The 15,708-nt window shown below is 37.9% G+C and overlaps 2 protein-coding genes across 3 annotated transcripts; both read right to left on the reverse strand.

The window, feature by feature from the left end:
* Nucleotides 1–1,339: 1,339 nt before the first annotated feature.
* palmdb (palmdelphin b) lies at nucleotides 1,340–13,609 on the reverse strand. Of its 2 annotated transcripts, XM_037279285.1 has the most exons (8): nucleotides 13,432–13,609; nucleotides 11,965–12,034; nucleotides 11,107–11,187; nucleotides 10,880–11,010; nucleotides 9,864–9,978; nucleotides 1,834–3,913; nucleotides 1,678–1,766; nucleotides 1,340–1,572 (listed from the first exon to the last, which is right to left on the reverse strand). In XM_037279285.1, the coding sequence occupies exons 2-8, from the start codon at nucleotides 12,007–12,009 to the stop codon at nucleotides 1,489–1,491; spliced, it is 2,625 nt and encodes an 874-aa protein (XP_037135180.1). In that variant the 5' UTR covers nucleotides 12,010–12,034; nucleotides 13,432–13,609; the 3' UTR covers nucleotides 1,340–1,488. The 2 variants fall into 2 exon arrangements, with proteins under 2 accessions (XP_037135180.1, XP_037135182.1); XM_037279287.1 differs by lacking the exons at nucleotides 9,864–9,978; nucleotides 10,880–11,010; nucleotides 11,107–11,187; nucleotides 11,965–12,034; nucleotides 13,432–13,609 and adding an exon at nucleotides 6,152–6,435.
* Nucleotides 6,607–8,898, reverse strand: LOC119138991 (palmdelphin-like). The gene is made up of 3 exons (XM_037279291.1): nucleotides 8,858–8,898; nucleotides 8,254–8,340; nucleotides 6,607–8,122 (listed from the first exon to the last, which is right to left on the reverse strand). Exon 3 carries the CDS (start codon nucleotides 8,109–8,111, stop codon nucleotides 7,122–7,124), a length of 990 nt encoding a protein of 329 aa, XP_037135186.1. The 5' UTR covers nucleotides 8,112–8,122; nucleotides 8,254–8,340; nucleotides 8,858–8,898; the 3' UTR covers nucleotides 6,607–7,121.
* Nucleotides 13,610–15,708: the final 2,099 nt, after the last annotated feature.

Here is a 15,708-nt window from a genome sequence, read left to right on the forward strand (position 1 = left end):
GAACCTGTCTTATTTATGTGCTTTCAGTTTTGATTTTCTCCTACTGATTAATTTACTGTATAGCTATAAATATATATACATATAATATATTCTTTGACGTTTAAAAAAATACATAAATCAATAAACAACATGGCACATTAGAGCAAAGCCTTTGTAACAATGTTTTTGCTTGTCTTAAGAATTTATGCCACCCAGCTCACTGGGTGGGCAGTCATATATAGCAAAGTGGCATAATCAGCATAGTATATGATAGCAACATCAAAATATGTCAATAAATACATTTCACATTTAAGATAGCAACAGTGGTTTAACAAAGACTGAATTCAACAATACATTTGTCTTACATTCACACAGGCTGCAAAGTTAATCGGCTGTTTGCAGAATTACTCCATGAAAAATGATTTTGTTGCACAGTAAGGGACAAAATACAGAGCCTGTTTCTTGCTGAACTATAAAATATTCTTTTGTGAATCAATATGTTACTCCTCATAAGTCATATTCCATTGTGGGTTATTTTCTCGGACCGGCCTTTATATAAATATATAAATAAATAATAAATACATAAAAAAAACACATAAAATAAATAAAAAATAAAACTCACCACTAAGTATCTGCTCCGTAGCTTTGCGGGCTCGACCGGGGAAACATGTTACGTGACCGGGACGAGCGTCTTGACCTGAATTAATTGATCGTCGATAAAAAAAAATTGTTTCTGTCCACGGCCCGGTGGTTGGGGACCTCTGGTATAAAGCACTTGACAAGGCCAGACATAAACAACAATCAATAAGATAAGCAGCAACTGGGTGAGACGGACAACAACCAAAAGAGGACTGAAAGGAAAAAGGGAACTAAACAGAAACAAACTGATGAGAAAACAAGGAGCACCTGAAGAAGGTACGAAGGGTTGGAGGGAGCGGATTGGTTAACACAAGGGCTCAGGTGAGCAAGCACAAGACCGACATTGACCTCATGACCCCTTTGTCGTCCATCTTTTTTGCACCAAAGGCTCTGGATTTTGTTCCTTCTCAACAAAGTAATGATTTCATGATCCAGTGGAAAACAATACAGTTGTTAAACAATATACAAATGCAAAAAAGTATTGCGTGCTTGCTTTGAAGCTTTTACACGATATGGACAAAAATATTAGAACAACTGAGGCTTTATGAGCATTCATGAGCACTTGAGCATTCATACACAAGGAACCTAAACTGTCCCAATACTTTTGTCCACGCATTTTAAGACCTCAGAAGAATTATTTCATAATAACAAATGAAATTGCTATAGCTTTCTATTTTTCTGGACTCTTAGTCATCCAAGAAAATTGCACATCCTTATATTGTATGATTGTTAAAGCGCAGCGACAAACATTTGAACTATTTTGCATTTTTTTTTAGCCCAAAGCAATATTGAAACATATCACAAAATTCAGATGAATATTGGCAACACGGCATCTTTAACACTTAGAATACACGATTTATGTCTTCCTCGTTATTCATTTTTAGTAAACTCGCCTGCCTCCCAGCGAAGAGCCATGGCACTCTTGCGTCTTCCTGCAGCGTAGCCATCCGGAAACTGACAAAGACAAATCATCCTTTATTATGACCAACATTGACAAATCTGTTTTCACTTTTTTTTTTGCAATCTCAATAATGTTGAGGAATAAATCATCAAACTTACTCTATGATCGCAGGATAAAGTTGAACGATCCATTTTGGGTGTTTTCATTGGCGATGATGGCGACGACTTGCACTTCATTGGCAGACAAGCTAAAAAAAAAATGTCATTGAATTTAAGCAGAAAAAAAAAAAGATCGTATATGGACAAATAATTTACCTGGATGATCCAGTGACAAAGTACCCAAATTGTTTGTCAGCATCCTTTTATCACCGAACCTGCCTTTTCCGTAAAGATTTGCCCTTTCTTTCCTCAGCTCTTCCTCTCTTTGCTTCATCAATTGTATCTCTTCATCCACCAATGACATTGTGCTTCGTGACCTGAGCTTGAAAAAGGGGTTGCTCATGAACATTTTCTCTTGGGGCTCACAGGCTTTGTTGAGTGAAAAGTCTGAAGCGCTTCGAATAATCAGATTGGACGTCTCTAAAATGATCAGATTTGAACCGCTATCCTCGGAGCACCATTCGCCGTGCCTGGGATTGGAATTGAAACCACTGCTTGGATCAAGAATGATCACGTTGGTTTCATTTTTTAGCGGTTCCTTTGTGGGAGAGGACGTGATGATGAATGAGGGGGTCAGCGGAGTGCTAATGGATCTTGGCATTCCTTGGGATGGGCTGCTAAAGTGAGCATCCGCAGACTTGCCCATATAGGACAGAGCTCTCTCCTTTCGGAATTTCTCCTCTCTTTCCATCGATATACGAATCTCCCTTTCAACTGGTGTTTCGAAATCATCATTCGGAGATCTGTAACTGGAATCATCCAAGCCGGAATCTTCTGAACACGGGCTGAATTGTGTATAATCTCCAAGTAGAGTCAAGTTTTCCAGATCCTGAGATTTCCTGTTAGTTCTTTCGATGTTTCGGACCGGTGTGTACATGCAATTGTGGCTGCAATGGAAATTGGGCTGTCGGGTTGAAGGGATGACAACCTTGTTTTTGGTTTGTTCTTCCATAGCTCGCCACTGCTTACGAGCCAATTGGAAGTCAACGTGCTCCGTGCTAACATTCTCGCTCGTCGTTTCTTGTATCACGCAGAAGTCTTTCGGTAGCTTCCTGTTTGGATCTGACAAGTTCGGGGAGATTTGTTCCTGAGTGTTGTGATTATTACTATCATCTTTGCCATTTTCATTTTCATCTTCGGAGATTTTCGACAGACCTTGGAGACTCAGAGAGATACATTTCACATCTTGTGGGGGTGTAGGACAAGATGAGGTGTCTGGCTGTTCTAGCACTTCTACAACCTCCGGAATGTCGAGTTGGACTTCGTCATAGTGGTCGTTTTCTTGGTCTTGATCGTCAATCACTTCGACTTTCTGCACAAAGAGCTCCTGCGCGCTTAACTGAAGACTATCCAGATAGGAGTCGTCATCTTCTTTATTTATAGAAGAAGAAAATATCGTTCTCCACTTTTCATCTGTGTCACTATCCGAGGAAGCGGCGGCAATTTCCACTCGTAAGCATTCATCTACTTCATCGGGGTCAAGATAACGGCCGGATTCGTTTGATATATCCGACATAGCATCTTCTGGAATGTTCTGCTCGAGCAATATTTCTTCAGGAATTGGTGATTCCAAAAGGTTTTCAGGGACTTCCGTGTCCCCCTCGTCATCTACCACCAAACTGTGATAGGCATAATTACAAGGTTCATCTTCCTCATCCAGGAATTGCGGTAGATCCGTAGATTGCTCCAGGTATGCGTCTTCTTCTACCTCTAATGTTTCTTCTATTTCAAGAGGCCTCAATGGATCGAAACCTGTCTGTAGTACACAGTGCTCTTCTAATTCCTCCTCTTGTTCTGTTGCTTCCTGTATCTTACAATGAGCCTCATTTTCATAAACACTTTCAGCACTGGAGAGGGTATCCGACACAGAAGAAGTGATGGACTCATTTCTTTTGAGCTCATCATGTTCTTCTTCCAATGGTATGACTTCCTTTTCATCTTGGACCGGTATGTCATCGCTAACAACCGTTTCAGGGCAATCGGGCAACACACTGGTTAGAAGATCGGTTGAGATGTTGGTAGAAATTGATTCATTGTTGGAATCCGACGGGTCTGTATTAATACTGATTTGCTCGTGATCAATATTGATATCAGTTGCAGTGACTTCCTCACTGTTGTCCATCTCCACTTCTGGTAGCTCAGTGGTTTCCATAGTAACAACGTTGTGATTCTCTGAATTGCTGCAACCTTCGTCTAGTTCTCGCCCATGGGATTCTTCTGTCTCGGAATTAGCTTTCTGTATAAATCAAGAAAGAGAAGAGTTTTGTGAAAATCTTTCTGCACAACCTTGGATATAATTATTTTGTAGACATGAATTTCTCTAGGAAGGCTTTGTGGCAAGCAAAGAGTGGAGAAGGAGGGGGTGGCAACGGAGGTGTTTGTTTGTGCGCCTGGGTTCATGTGTGGGGGTGTGTGATGAGGAAAGAGGGGAGATGTTGCTGCATCTTTATTTTCTTTAAGTGGGTTATCCACAGAAAGACAAAATGGATCACAAGTATGAAGGCAGCAGAATTTGATGCATTACATTTCTTGTTACGTAAGACACCAGGACTGCGTCTGCCTCCCACACATTGTCGGAGGGTCACAGCGGATGTATCCCGGAGCACTCATTATTCATTATAGATGCACTTTGCCTCACACTAACTCCTGGCTAGTGCACCCTAACATAGAAACCCTCCAAGGTAATTGGAGTTGCATTGTTTTTTTATTAGAAATACGAATGACTTGACAAAATGGAGATTTTTAAGGCAATGCTCATTAAAAAGAGAACCTGTCTGTTTTTTTTCCTAAAGTTATAAATCATAAATAAATTAAAAAAATAAATAAATAAAATAAATCAATATGAAAATATAGACCAATTTAATACCAGATTAAACGTTATGTATTATTGGATTATCTATAAACAAGCAACACAAACATAAATTCCTCCCTCTGTTATAATCCACAGTGTTGATTTTATTTAAATGGAACTTGTTGTTTTCACATGTACAAGGAAGTAACAATGCTGCCAAACGTCAGTTTGTCTAACTTCTATGACGAGTACACTAACAAGACAGCAGAACAAGTGTGAAAGTCTGGCATTATTTCTAATAGTCGTATTTTTTCCCCTGCCATTTTCATCCAACTGGTCGATCCCGTCCACAGATGAAGGAAGCTTGGATTGAATTCAAGTGACACATTTACATACACTCACACAACAAAACAACCTGCAAGGACACATACGTGTAACGGACTGAGTCGCCATGGTAACCATTAGCGGTGACACTTCACTTCTCATCCGCCACCTCCTCCTCCACCACCCACTCACTAACTCATCAGTGGACTGTAGCTGAGGAGTAATACTGTGGTCAGGCTGCGATCATAATTCACTGCTTTTAAATGACAAACTGAAGAGTTGTTATGATTTCCTTGTGAACAAAACACCCAAACAAAACACCTACATGTTTATTTTTCCAAGTCATGCAAAGTCCCTCATCAATGAATGATGCCGCAGATGGCAACAAACAAAATCACGGGGGGCAGTTGCATTCCACAAATCACACAAAATATTACCTATAATATTTAGGAAACTCACCCCAGAGCAGACCAATGACTAAAGGAAAGATAACATTTTGTAGACATGGGTTCAGCATTCTGGTTAGTCAAACTGAGGAAGACCTGAAGTGAAGCGCAAAAACCCCACTGAGCCACTTCTCTCAGAAGTATCTTCTACCACAGCTTGATAGAAATTGTACTTGCATAATGTGTGTGAAGTAAGCAAGCTGCACAGCGTAAAAGAGAGGACTAAGTATCAACACCGCTAAGACAACTCAATTAGAAAAAGTCTTTCCATTTTCTGCCTTGGAGCTGTTGCTAGGATTGTTGCTGCAATTAGTGCACATACGTTTTGTTGTCCTATTTTCAAAACTTTACATATTTCAATGGTCATGGTAACATTAATTTAATATACACTTGAGTAGAAATTTTAAAACAGTGTGGTATATTCCCTTATGCAGCAATAATATATTCTCTCTATCAGGAGCCACTTGATTAATGTCATACTAAAATATATTCAAATTCAAAGAGCGCTGGAAAAATGCCCCTCATGAAATATATGAAAAGAAAAAAATAATAAAATAAATAAATAACTAAAATAAAATAGTTATTTCAATGCGCTATTGTTAGGTAACACAATGTATTTCCCAAATCAAGAAAAACAGCAAACTCATGAATAATCAATCTAAAAAAAATTTGCTGATCTGATCATTAATTTCCTGTATTTTTTTTCTCCACCTCAAACCGAATGCAGTCACTGCAGAAATCACTCTAAGATTCCTCTCACACATGCAGCCTGCGACAGCACACCGTCAGGTCTATCTGCAAACCTCAATGCAGGCAGTCCTGCTACATATTTCACACCGGATGGATACTCTTACAAAAATCAAACCCTGAAAAACTTTTTTTTTTCAATTTGTGTGTGCGTTGATGGACCTACCTGAGACAGAGTAGCAGGCTCATGCACAAGACTGCTCTGTTTCCAAGAGCAGCATCATCCTAACAGTTCTGCCTGGCTTCTGCAGCCACTGATTGGATGGCTAGTGAAATGGGTGTAAGAAAGGCGACCAATACTCGGCTTCCATTGATGAACACAAGGAAAAGCCGATTCCATTTTGTGCTCACACATACACACACACGCACAACTCCTCAGAGGAACCACCTGCCTCATTTGCACCACTTAAGAAAACATGATTTAATGACATTGGTGTTACAAAAGCTAATCAGCGGAAAAATTAGACTGCGGGGTATTTTGAAATTTTGAAGGATTTTACATCTATAAATATACAGTGAACTTTATAAGATGTTAGAAAATTGTTTTTGAGGCAAGCATTACCCACGATTCCTAAAAGTGAATCATTAGTTAAGTGTATTTGTTAAAAAAAAGAAGCAGAATGGTTGTCAAATATATATTTTTTATTGAATAATTAATATGTACTATAAAATAAATAACAAATAACGACATAACCACAAATCTGCTAGTCAGGGCTCCATCAACAACAGCTAATAAGAAGCCCTATGTTTCGTTATTTCTATTCCTGAAAGTAATCATACAGACATGAACCCAAAGTCCCAGCTCTTTCAGGTTTTTGTAGTGCAAGAAATTGCACTTAGATAACTCTACCCTTGATACTAGAATTACAATTGAAATGCCACCTCCAGCTCTCCCCCACCCTTCTCTGTTTCTCATTACGCAACAAAAACACACAAAAAGAACGGGAAAGCAACCAGGGACAAGGCCTTTGCAGAAGAAAGAGAAAAACGGAGTGTTCTAATTCACACATCAGAGTTTAGAAATCTGAATGTGTTTAGTTTTTTTTTTTATTAGCAGAATAATAAAACTGTGCATTTAATGCTGGACTATTCATTCATTAGGTAGAATTTCAGTCGTGATTGCTCACAAACTCTTTTTAAACTTGCTCTTTGTTTCCTGACTTGTGGATGAATGTCGGCCTATGCAGACCGAAATGATTCCAGTTTGTGTTATCATCTCTACTCATACATTTGTAGATTTTTGCGACTTGAGGTTGGAATATTTTGCTTTTGTATCCTTCGGGGTGGTACGAGAGGATCTCCCCGTTGTTTTTCGTTCCGATATAATCGACTTCTTCCTCATCGTCACTGCATCCCACCGTCACCAGTTCCGCTTGGAAATCCGTATCGTCCTCATCCGAAGCGTTTTCGTAGCCCATAAAAATCATAGTGATGGGTGTTGAGTCCAGCTCCCCTGTTTGGTTGTTGAAAAGATTTGTCGAAGCAAAACTCTCTGCTTTGATAACCGGTTTTGTTTTGCCTAGCAAAGAATCAACTTTATGGCCAGGCACCAAAGTCCTACTTTTATCTGTGCTAACAAGCTGTAAAGGCATTGGCTTCTCTTCCGACCTGACTTTGACTGTGACAACAGGTTCCTGTTTTGGACTGTTCACAGGTTTTTTGTTATCTTGTGCAGTTTTCGCACAAATCCGTGGACTCAAAGTTTCAGATCGGCTTTGAATGCGATCATCAGACACAATCATTTCTTCTTCATTTAAGGATTGGGTTGGGGTATTTCGTTCTACTTGTTCTTGAGTAAGCTGGGTGGATGATATGGAAGGCATTTGGCCTTTTGGTAGCACTTGTGCTTTATTTGGAGGCTTCGATCCGGAGTAAGCAACTGAATAGACGGGTTGATGATAAAGCAGATCACGAGCTACATTCTCATCTGTGGCCTGTCGTAGAAGCTCATCTACCTGTTTGGATGTCATTTCATCATCTACATCAGGGTTTAAAGCATATATCGATTTGCGTCCATCCTCGTACACCTTTAAACCTCTCTCCTGCATCTTTTCAGGGCTAATGGTTGCTGTGGAGACCACTTGACTTGTTCCTGTTCTCTTATCATGCTCCACATTGATCTCCATTGCAAATGTTGCTGAAAAGCACAAAATGAGGGTCTTAGATGTTTTGTTTAAACTACCAATACACTGGTGGCCTTGAGATACAAGTGACATGATTTAGAAATCTCTGCATGTTTAATGTCTGTGACCGTATTTGATTCTTTACCACTTTTTTGACTCAGACTTTTTGCTGGTGTCCTCGGGGAAAGTAATGGAATTTCTGGGGGGCATAATGAAGAATGGTGGGTCGTATCTGAGAAAAAAATAAAATTAGCAACTGAAAAGAATAAATGATTTAAGAGAAGGCATTTATTGAATATATTTTAAGTGCAAGGCCGCATTGTAAAGAAAACTACAATTGGTAAAAATCAGGAATGTCAGATTTAGTTGGTTTAGTTGATTTGTTTATTTGTTTATTTTTAGTTGCAAGTACCATTGAGTCTGGATTTATTTTAACGATTGTAAAGATATTTTAAAGACATTTACTTAGGTTTAAGGTTTACACACGCGCATATGCAAAAATCCCCCAGCAGTCATGATGAAATAAATGTTCAGGCAATATTAAAACACCATATGCAATAAATCCAAATCATGCTGTTAGTCATTTTAGACATTATGAATGACTCAAGAACAATTATCTAACAATTAATGAGAAGCTCATTGACATAGATTTTATAAAAGATTTTATAAATCCTCACACTTGCTATGTTATCTACAAACAAACCAATCGCATCACACAGACACACTTTTCACCTTGGTGTCTTATTTACCTGTGTGGAAGTCCGCACTTAACTCCTACATTTGAAGACAGAGTACTTGAATATCAAAATAATGAGGGAAGTAAGCAGTCCCACATCACAGGAGAAACAATAGTCAATTAAAAATATTTTTTGTGCTAAGCAAGATCAACGTCAGTTATTTGCACTCTCTTGGAATCCAGACATACAACAACCGAAAAGTAAATCATGCATATATTAAACTATGCTCACTACACACCCATCATGTAAGTAAATGATTTAAGTAGATCAGAAAGAGAAAATGCAAAACTAGGTCAAAAAGTACACAAACAAACAAAATGGTTGTTAACACTATTTGCCATGGCGTCCCGCAGGGGTCAATGCTTGAACCACACTCTGTTGAGTTACACTCTGATACAGATGACACAACTTTCTTTATCAAGTCAATTTCAGGCGTGCCATAAAGAGATCTAGATGCCAGACAAGTAATTGCTTCTGAAGTCAGGTAAAATTCTACTTATATTCCTTGGCTCGTTAGACCTTAGAGGTAAGGTAATTTGCATTTCACAAACGAGAAGTGTCAAGGAAAGCATTTTCTCACTTGCGCAACATAAATAATTCAGATTTCTTGCAGCTATTTGATACAGAAAAAAAAAACCAAGAGCATGATTTTGTGATATATTGTGTAATTCATAAAGTAAAAAACAGGCAAACTTTGTAATCCTTAAAGAGCACAACTACTTTTTTCAGCTTTAGGTTACCTCATTGATCGTCCCAACTGAAGGATACCAACATATGAGATTTTTTTGGGGTAATCAATGATGGTATTTTTTTTCTTACTGTAATTTACTACTTTGAAATCCAATGTTTCCTGTCACAGTATTCCGATGAGTGTCAGATATGATGAATCATTTAATTATAATGGTTGTTATGATTGTTATTGCCAAAACAAAAATATAGTTCATAACATTCTGTTATCAGCAGCAAAACAAGCAAGCAATCAATAACACAAACTCATTATTTTGTTCTTTCAGCCTACCTTGATAATGTCCTCGGGTGTCCTCTCCACTTCTTTTAATCGCTTCAGAACAAATTCCTCATTGGCAGAAATGTTGAGCTCCTCTGTTTCTAAGGCATCAATCTCTTTTTCTATCCTAATGAACAAAACAATAATGGTTTTAGTAACATCCCACAAGACAAATATTTCATGTAAATGATTTTTTTTTCCTCTTTCACTGTCTCTTACCAAACTCCCCAATTTTGTCTGGAGATGCACCGAACGCAAACACGGATTCAAAACAGTGTGACAAAGATTTCTTAAAGTTCTGTAGCCATATGCAGTATTTTCTGGATTGAAAAACCAAGCTTGTCTGATCTGGGCCACATCTCACGGGGCTGGGTGGGTGTGGGGCAAAGGCTAGGCAGGGAAGAAACTGCTTATTAGTCTTTTTGGTCTAGATTGAAATTTCTTGGTTTAGGGGGGGTAGAACAGGGAATGTTCAGGATGATAACATTATGTACTCTTCACCTGGTAACAGCCACATAACATCTGAAAGAAATTATTTTTTGTCCCATCAGAACCTGAAGTCCTGAGTCTGCTTGTCTTCAGAAATCTGTTCTTTGGCTTTCATTTTTAGACGCTTCCTTCTGGGAAAACAGCCATGATGTAGTACATGATTTTTTTTCACCCTACATATTTTTGTTTGCTGATTAAATCCCACTGCAGAGAGCAGATCTTGCTAAGCAGGAGGCAGCTTTATCACCTTCTCTTTTTTTGTGGCATCCCAGACCTTTACTAGCTTGCTCACTTCAGCATACATGGGGGGATTTTGGTCGTATCTGGCTGGAAAGGTTTTCATCACAGCCAGATCATCTGTGCAATTGGCAGTGTATCTCATCAGTTTTTTTTTTTTGGATCTTCTGGTGTATTCATAAAAAACAAGCACCACAATACTCCAGATGGCAGAAAGGTAAGTGACTGTCTAAATGAACAAGCAATGAGAAAAATGTGTGGTGTGTTTGGGAAAGAGCTATTTAAAGGAGTAGTGCGGTTACTTTTCAATGTTGCTTTGCAGCTCATTGCTTTGTTGCTGTTCATCCTGAACCTGAAGCCTCATTGCCTCCTGCTCCTCCTCAGATTGTTGACTTAAACCATCCATCAACCATTGCTCCCTCAGAGACTTTTTCTGTTAATACAATGAAGAAAGATTCTTACACTTGGAGTAAATTAAAAAAAAAATGAAGGAAAATATTCAAAATAAACCCTGTTTAAAATTTGTCACCTTTATGTATTGGAGTTGGAGTTTTTCTTCCTCTATCTCTCTTCTTTTCTTGGCAATATTTTCCTGGATCCTCCTTTTGTCCTGTTGAGGAAAGTGAAACCAAATGTTTACACCTGTTGTGTTCTTGTCAGGTCAAAGTCTTCAACCTTGAGGTGACAGCTGAAAACTGACTGCCATAAATAACCCCAAAAATGATCTACCTTTTGTGTGAGCGTACAACTTTGAATTTTCTAAACTGTTAATGCGATTAAAATAAGGCATGTTTGTTTCAATGATGCAAAGGATATTCTAGCCTGAAATTAGCTCCCGGACTCAGGATCGGCGTGGCGCTACGTGCCAGGGAAAGGAGATCTCTTTAATTTCATCTCCTCGTATTTATAGACCTGTCTGACATTGACTGTGTTAAAGATACCGTTGTCTGTAACCACTGACGACTAAACCACCAAAATCCTCTCATAGTCTTTGAGCAAGACGTTGAGTTTTACTTCACAATCTATGATTTAATAATATTTCTGGAATCATTTCACAATTATTGCTAAATTAATGTATTTTGAGATATGCGACAATTGTCAGTATTGACAAAACAATTTGATATTAAAGTTTCGTACAAGTGCAAATATAATTCCGAGGCTAAATAAATACTGTACATATATTCCCTTTCCTTCTTCCCTACCAGGAAAATGTTCTGCATGTCCATGACACCACCTTTCCGAAGGTACACCTACATGTTTATTTTTAGTCCTTATTTTCTGGCTGCGTCATGAATCCTCGCTGTGTTATTAATCATATAGCTGATACACGAGGATAAGTACCAAGCAAAACAGAATAACAGACAGCAAATATATTTGTAGTTTTTACCGTAATAGCTTGAAGACGTTCCTTTAGCAGGTTTGTTTCTTCCATGATGGGCTTCAAGACAATGATTTATCTGAAAGAGAATTTAAAATTATGAGTGAATTATTTGCTGTAATTTGGACACTAATCTGTCCGTCCATCCATCCATCCACACTTTTGGAGTATTTTAAAACAGGAGTCTTTTAATGTCATCGTTTTACTATCTACTGTTCATCAATAGGTAAAGCTAAGCTGCTGAAAAATGAACGAGAATTGTATTTGTTGTTGCACGTAAAGGTCATGCCGCCGTTTGCTTGTCCACCTGTTGGCACCACGGCAGTTTGATCCAACGGGGCTAAAAATACTAAGGCTGCTTGGCTAGCAGTGAGACGACACAGTGAGACAATGTCAGCGGCTTACAACATATTGGTCATAAAAAACATAAATCGCCTATCCAACACGTTGACTAATTGTTTGTTCTGTAAATGTGATGCAAACCAATTAAGTGCACCGATTCATTACATGTAATCTGTGAAGAAAGTTTGAGTAAAGCTTAGGTATTTTTATCTCCGGTTGAACTGTCCGTGATCTTAGGCTGTCTCCGATACGTGTGACGTGACCCCAATACCTCCCTGTCTGCCTTCCCATTCAGCCAAGGTCCTCCTTATTTGTAATCCCCGCCGTCCCTTCCTTAATCTGATCTGTGATGGATTAACTGCTCACACATTAGCTCAACAGCACAGGTCTTGACCAACATGTTTTTTTCTTGAGTTCTCTGTCGCGTCCTCCTCCAGTCAAAACATGTATATTTGATATCAGTGCATGTATGAAAGTGTAGAAAATTGATTTATTTCTCATGCACGTCACATTCACTATGGATCTCAGTGAATGTGTGTTTACAGGCAGACATAACTTTCTCTTTTGTATTTGGGAGAATTTACAGATACGAAAGTTGATCATGTCAAGAGACAATTAAGGTAACAATGATTTAATTGAATATAAAAAAGAGCCTTTTGCTTATCTATAATCAAATAATATTACTTCCCTCACATTTATAGCCCAATCATCCATTTTAGCCATCCATCCATTTTCTGTTCCGTACAAGCACAAAATATTCACTCAGAGGATTTTGCAGCCCGAAAACTAGGATTTTTTACATTTAATTTTTTATTTTTTTTATTTAATTCCAGAATATTGTTGATATAGGGACACATCAGTTGCTGCCTATATGTGAATGTGTGGGTGTATGTGTGGGTGTATGTGGGTGTGCACGCGTGCTTGTGTTTGTTCACAGGGTGATTCAAATTAGTTAGTTGGAGTTAAAACTGAGCTGCCACAAACCATGATTTAAGTAAATGAAAATATTAGAGACTCAAAATACCCTCAGGCTTCAATCCACAGGCTCTCAAGTCATAAACATTTGCTCTATATTATCACTTTGATTGTCAAAATGTAATTTTGTAGTTGCAAAAAATTGTGAGGTCTACTCACCCACGACTTTGTGTGTCCTTCAACAGAAGATCACAGTTCAAGTCAATCTTACAGCGTATCCAACATCATTACAGTGTCTGCAATTGTGTTGCGTGGATTGTGTAGGCTGAGAGAAGCATGCAGCTCGGAAGGCAACCCCACCTCTCTCTCTCTTGCACTCTCTCTCTCTCGCTCTCCCTCTCTCGCTCTCTCTTTCTCCTGAAATATATACAGCATGAGCCGCCTGAAGCAAACCAAGAAGTTAGTTATATCCAGACTTTAATATTCTGACTGGGACTTTTACTTCATTATATATTAAAAAAAAAAAAAAAAAAAGCTTTCTGTGCGCTGTTTTAGAAGCGCTGTCCCACTTTGCAGCATAACGGATGGGTTTTTGTTACCATAGCAACATGACCCACTCAAATTTGTACAAGATTACCAACCAGAGCACGGAGGAGGAACTGACTCAAACTGTACGTCTAAACAATTACATTTCTTGCTTCTATGTATATCTCCATCAAGTCTGACATTTTGGAAAACATATAGCATCTCAAGTGCTTACGTAAATTTAGATGACTGAATTGAGATTTGCATTATTCCATTTACTAACTAGGATATGAAAAAAAATATTAGTAACATTTTGAACAAATGATTAAATACTTATAACTCACATCAAGCTGATAAAGAGAGTGTAAATGAGATAAAGCAAGTCAAATCCTTAAACAAATAAATGTTCCATTCGCTGCATTAACGTGACGGCATCCTTGACGCAGTCAAATCTGTTAGTCACTTGTCAGATGGTTCGGATGAGGTGTCATATCCTTTAAATACCACTGACTCGATTTTTGTGCCACATTTCTCGTCTCCAGTTGCCTTAGTGTTATGATATATTATATTATGAATGATCATGCATTATAATTTAACGTGGTGCTGCAAAGCTGGAGCTGTGTGTGTATAAATGTGTCACCTAATATTTTGTATACAAGCATGACCTAGACAACTCAAAATTGAACCAAATAAGAAGATCCAGCACACTGACTGTTTTATTAACAAACTTTAATCATTTAGACAATGCACAATTCATCAACTACCCTGATCAGCGTGCTCAGTTGAGTAAATTGGATTGCTTAAATACATATTTTTCTAAATTCACTATATTTGGTGTTATAAAAACAGACAATATATATTTATTGTTACAACCATTGATAGCAAACATATAAAAGTACTATTGATGAAATATTTTTCTCCTTTTTAAACTCAGCTCAGGATGACGATATTTTTTTTTTTTTCATGGTGCATAGAATTCATACAGCTCATCACAGTCTCAAAAAACAAACATTTATTACACAACCAGTGGCAACACAAGACAATTCATGCAGAGAGCATTAATTCACAGTTTTCCCCCATTTGATGCACATCAACTCTCGTCTCTTCTTCATGACAGACATTTTATTCATATTCACCAAAACCAAAATCCAGAGAGGAGCAGTAATGGGACTCGTGACACCGAAGTGCATTTTGCTTCTCGTCAATAAAAAATGACAGATCAGGCAATGAAGGTGCTTTCAGTCGCTGACAGCACCAATGGAAAAAGGGTTTTAGGATTGCATTTAATATTCTAGTCAATTTACGTTGGTCAGTATGATGGTACTTGGAGAGTATTTGTTTTGTTTTTTCTTTGGAGGTACACATTGCAAAAACACTAGTTTAGATCATCCATCATTTGCCATCATATATATCACATATTTGATTTTTTTTTAAAGGCTCTGTTATAAATAATTTTGCAAGATGTTTAAAAAATAAACGGTTCAGCTGACTTTCAGTTTCTGAAAAAAAAATCACACCATTCTCTACATTTTCATACAAACCTTAACCTGCTTTGGTTTTGTTTGGTTTATTCTGTCTCACATGATCTCACACTGATATAGAAATATTTTGTTTTCTCACTAGCGTGTCCTCTCCCAACAAACACAGAAAACTCAATTGTTGCTTGAACAATAAATTGTAAAACATAGAGTTTGGATTAAAAATAAAGCTGGCTCAACCTTACATACTACATAGTGTATATTAGTGACAGGAGTTTCATTTGGCTTGCATCGAGAACCAAATGTTGAGAAATTGAGAAAAACATTCATATTGATGTTAGACATAATTTGTCTTGTTTTGGAAAAAAAAAAGTAAAACAACACAAAGGAATTTATACTTAATTCAGAGTCATGTGCCTGGTGCACATCGAGATAGAGGACCGACCGATAAGTCCTAACAGTAAAGTAAATTGAGATTGTATAAAAGTTTGCG

This window comes from Syngnathus acus, chromosome 20 (assembly GCF_901709675.1).
Source record: "Syngnathus acus chromosome 20, fSynAcu1.2, whole genome shotgun sequence".
In the NCBI taxonomy this organism is placed as follows: domain Eukaryota; kingdom Metazoa; phylum Chordata; class Actinopteri; order Syngnathiformes; family Syngnathidae; genus Syngnathus; species Syngnathus acus.

Coding starts and splice junctions, on each gene's coding strand:
- palmdb (XM_037279285.1), bottom strand. CDS start 12,009: ATGGAAGAAACAAACCTGCTAAAGGAACGTCTTCAAGCTATTACG. Junction 11,188..11,964: donor AACGTCTTCAAGCTATTACG/GTAAAAACTACA, acceptor TTTCCTCAACAG/GACAAAAGGAGGATCCAGGA. Junction 9,979..10,879: donor CTGCAAAGCAACATTGAAAA/GTAACCGCACTA, acceptor TTTGTTCATTAG/GATAGAAAAAGAGATTGATG.
- LOC119138991 (XM_037279291.1), bottom strand. CDS start 8,111: ATGGAGATCAATGTGGAGCATGATAAGAGAACAGGAACAAGTCAAGTG.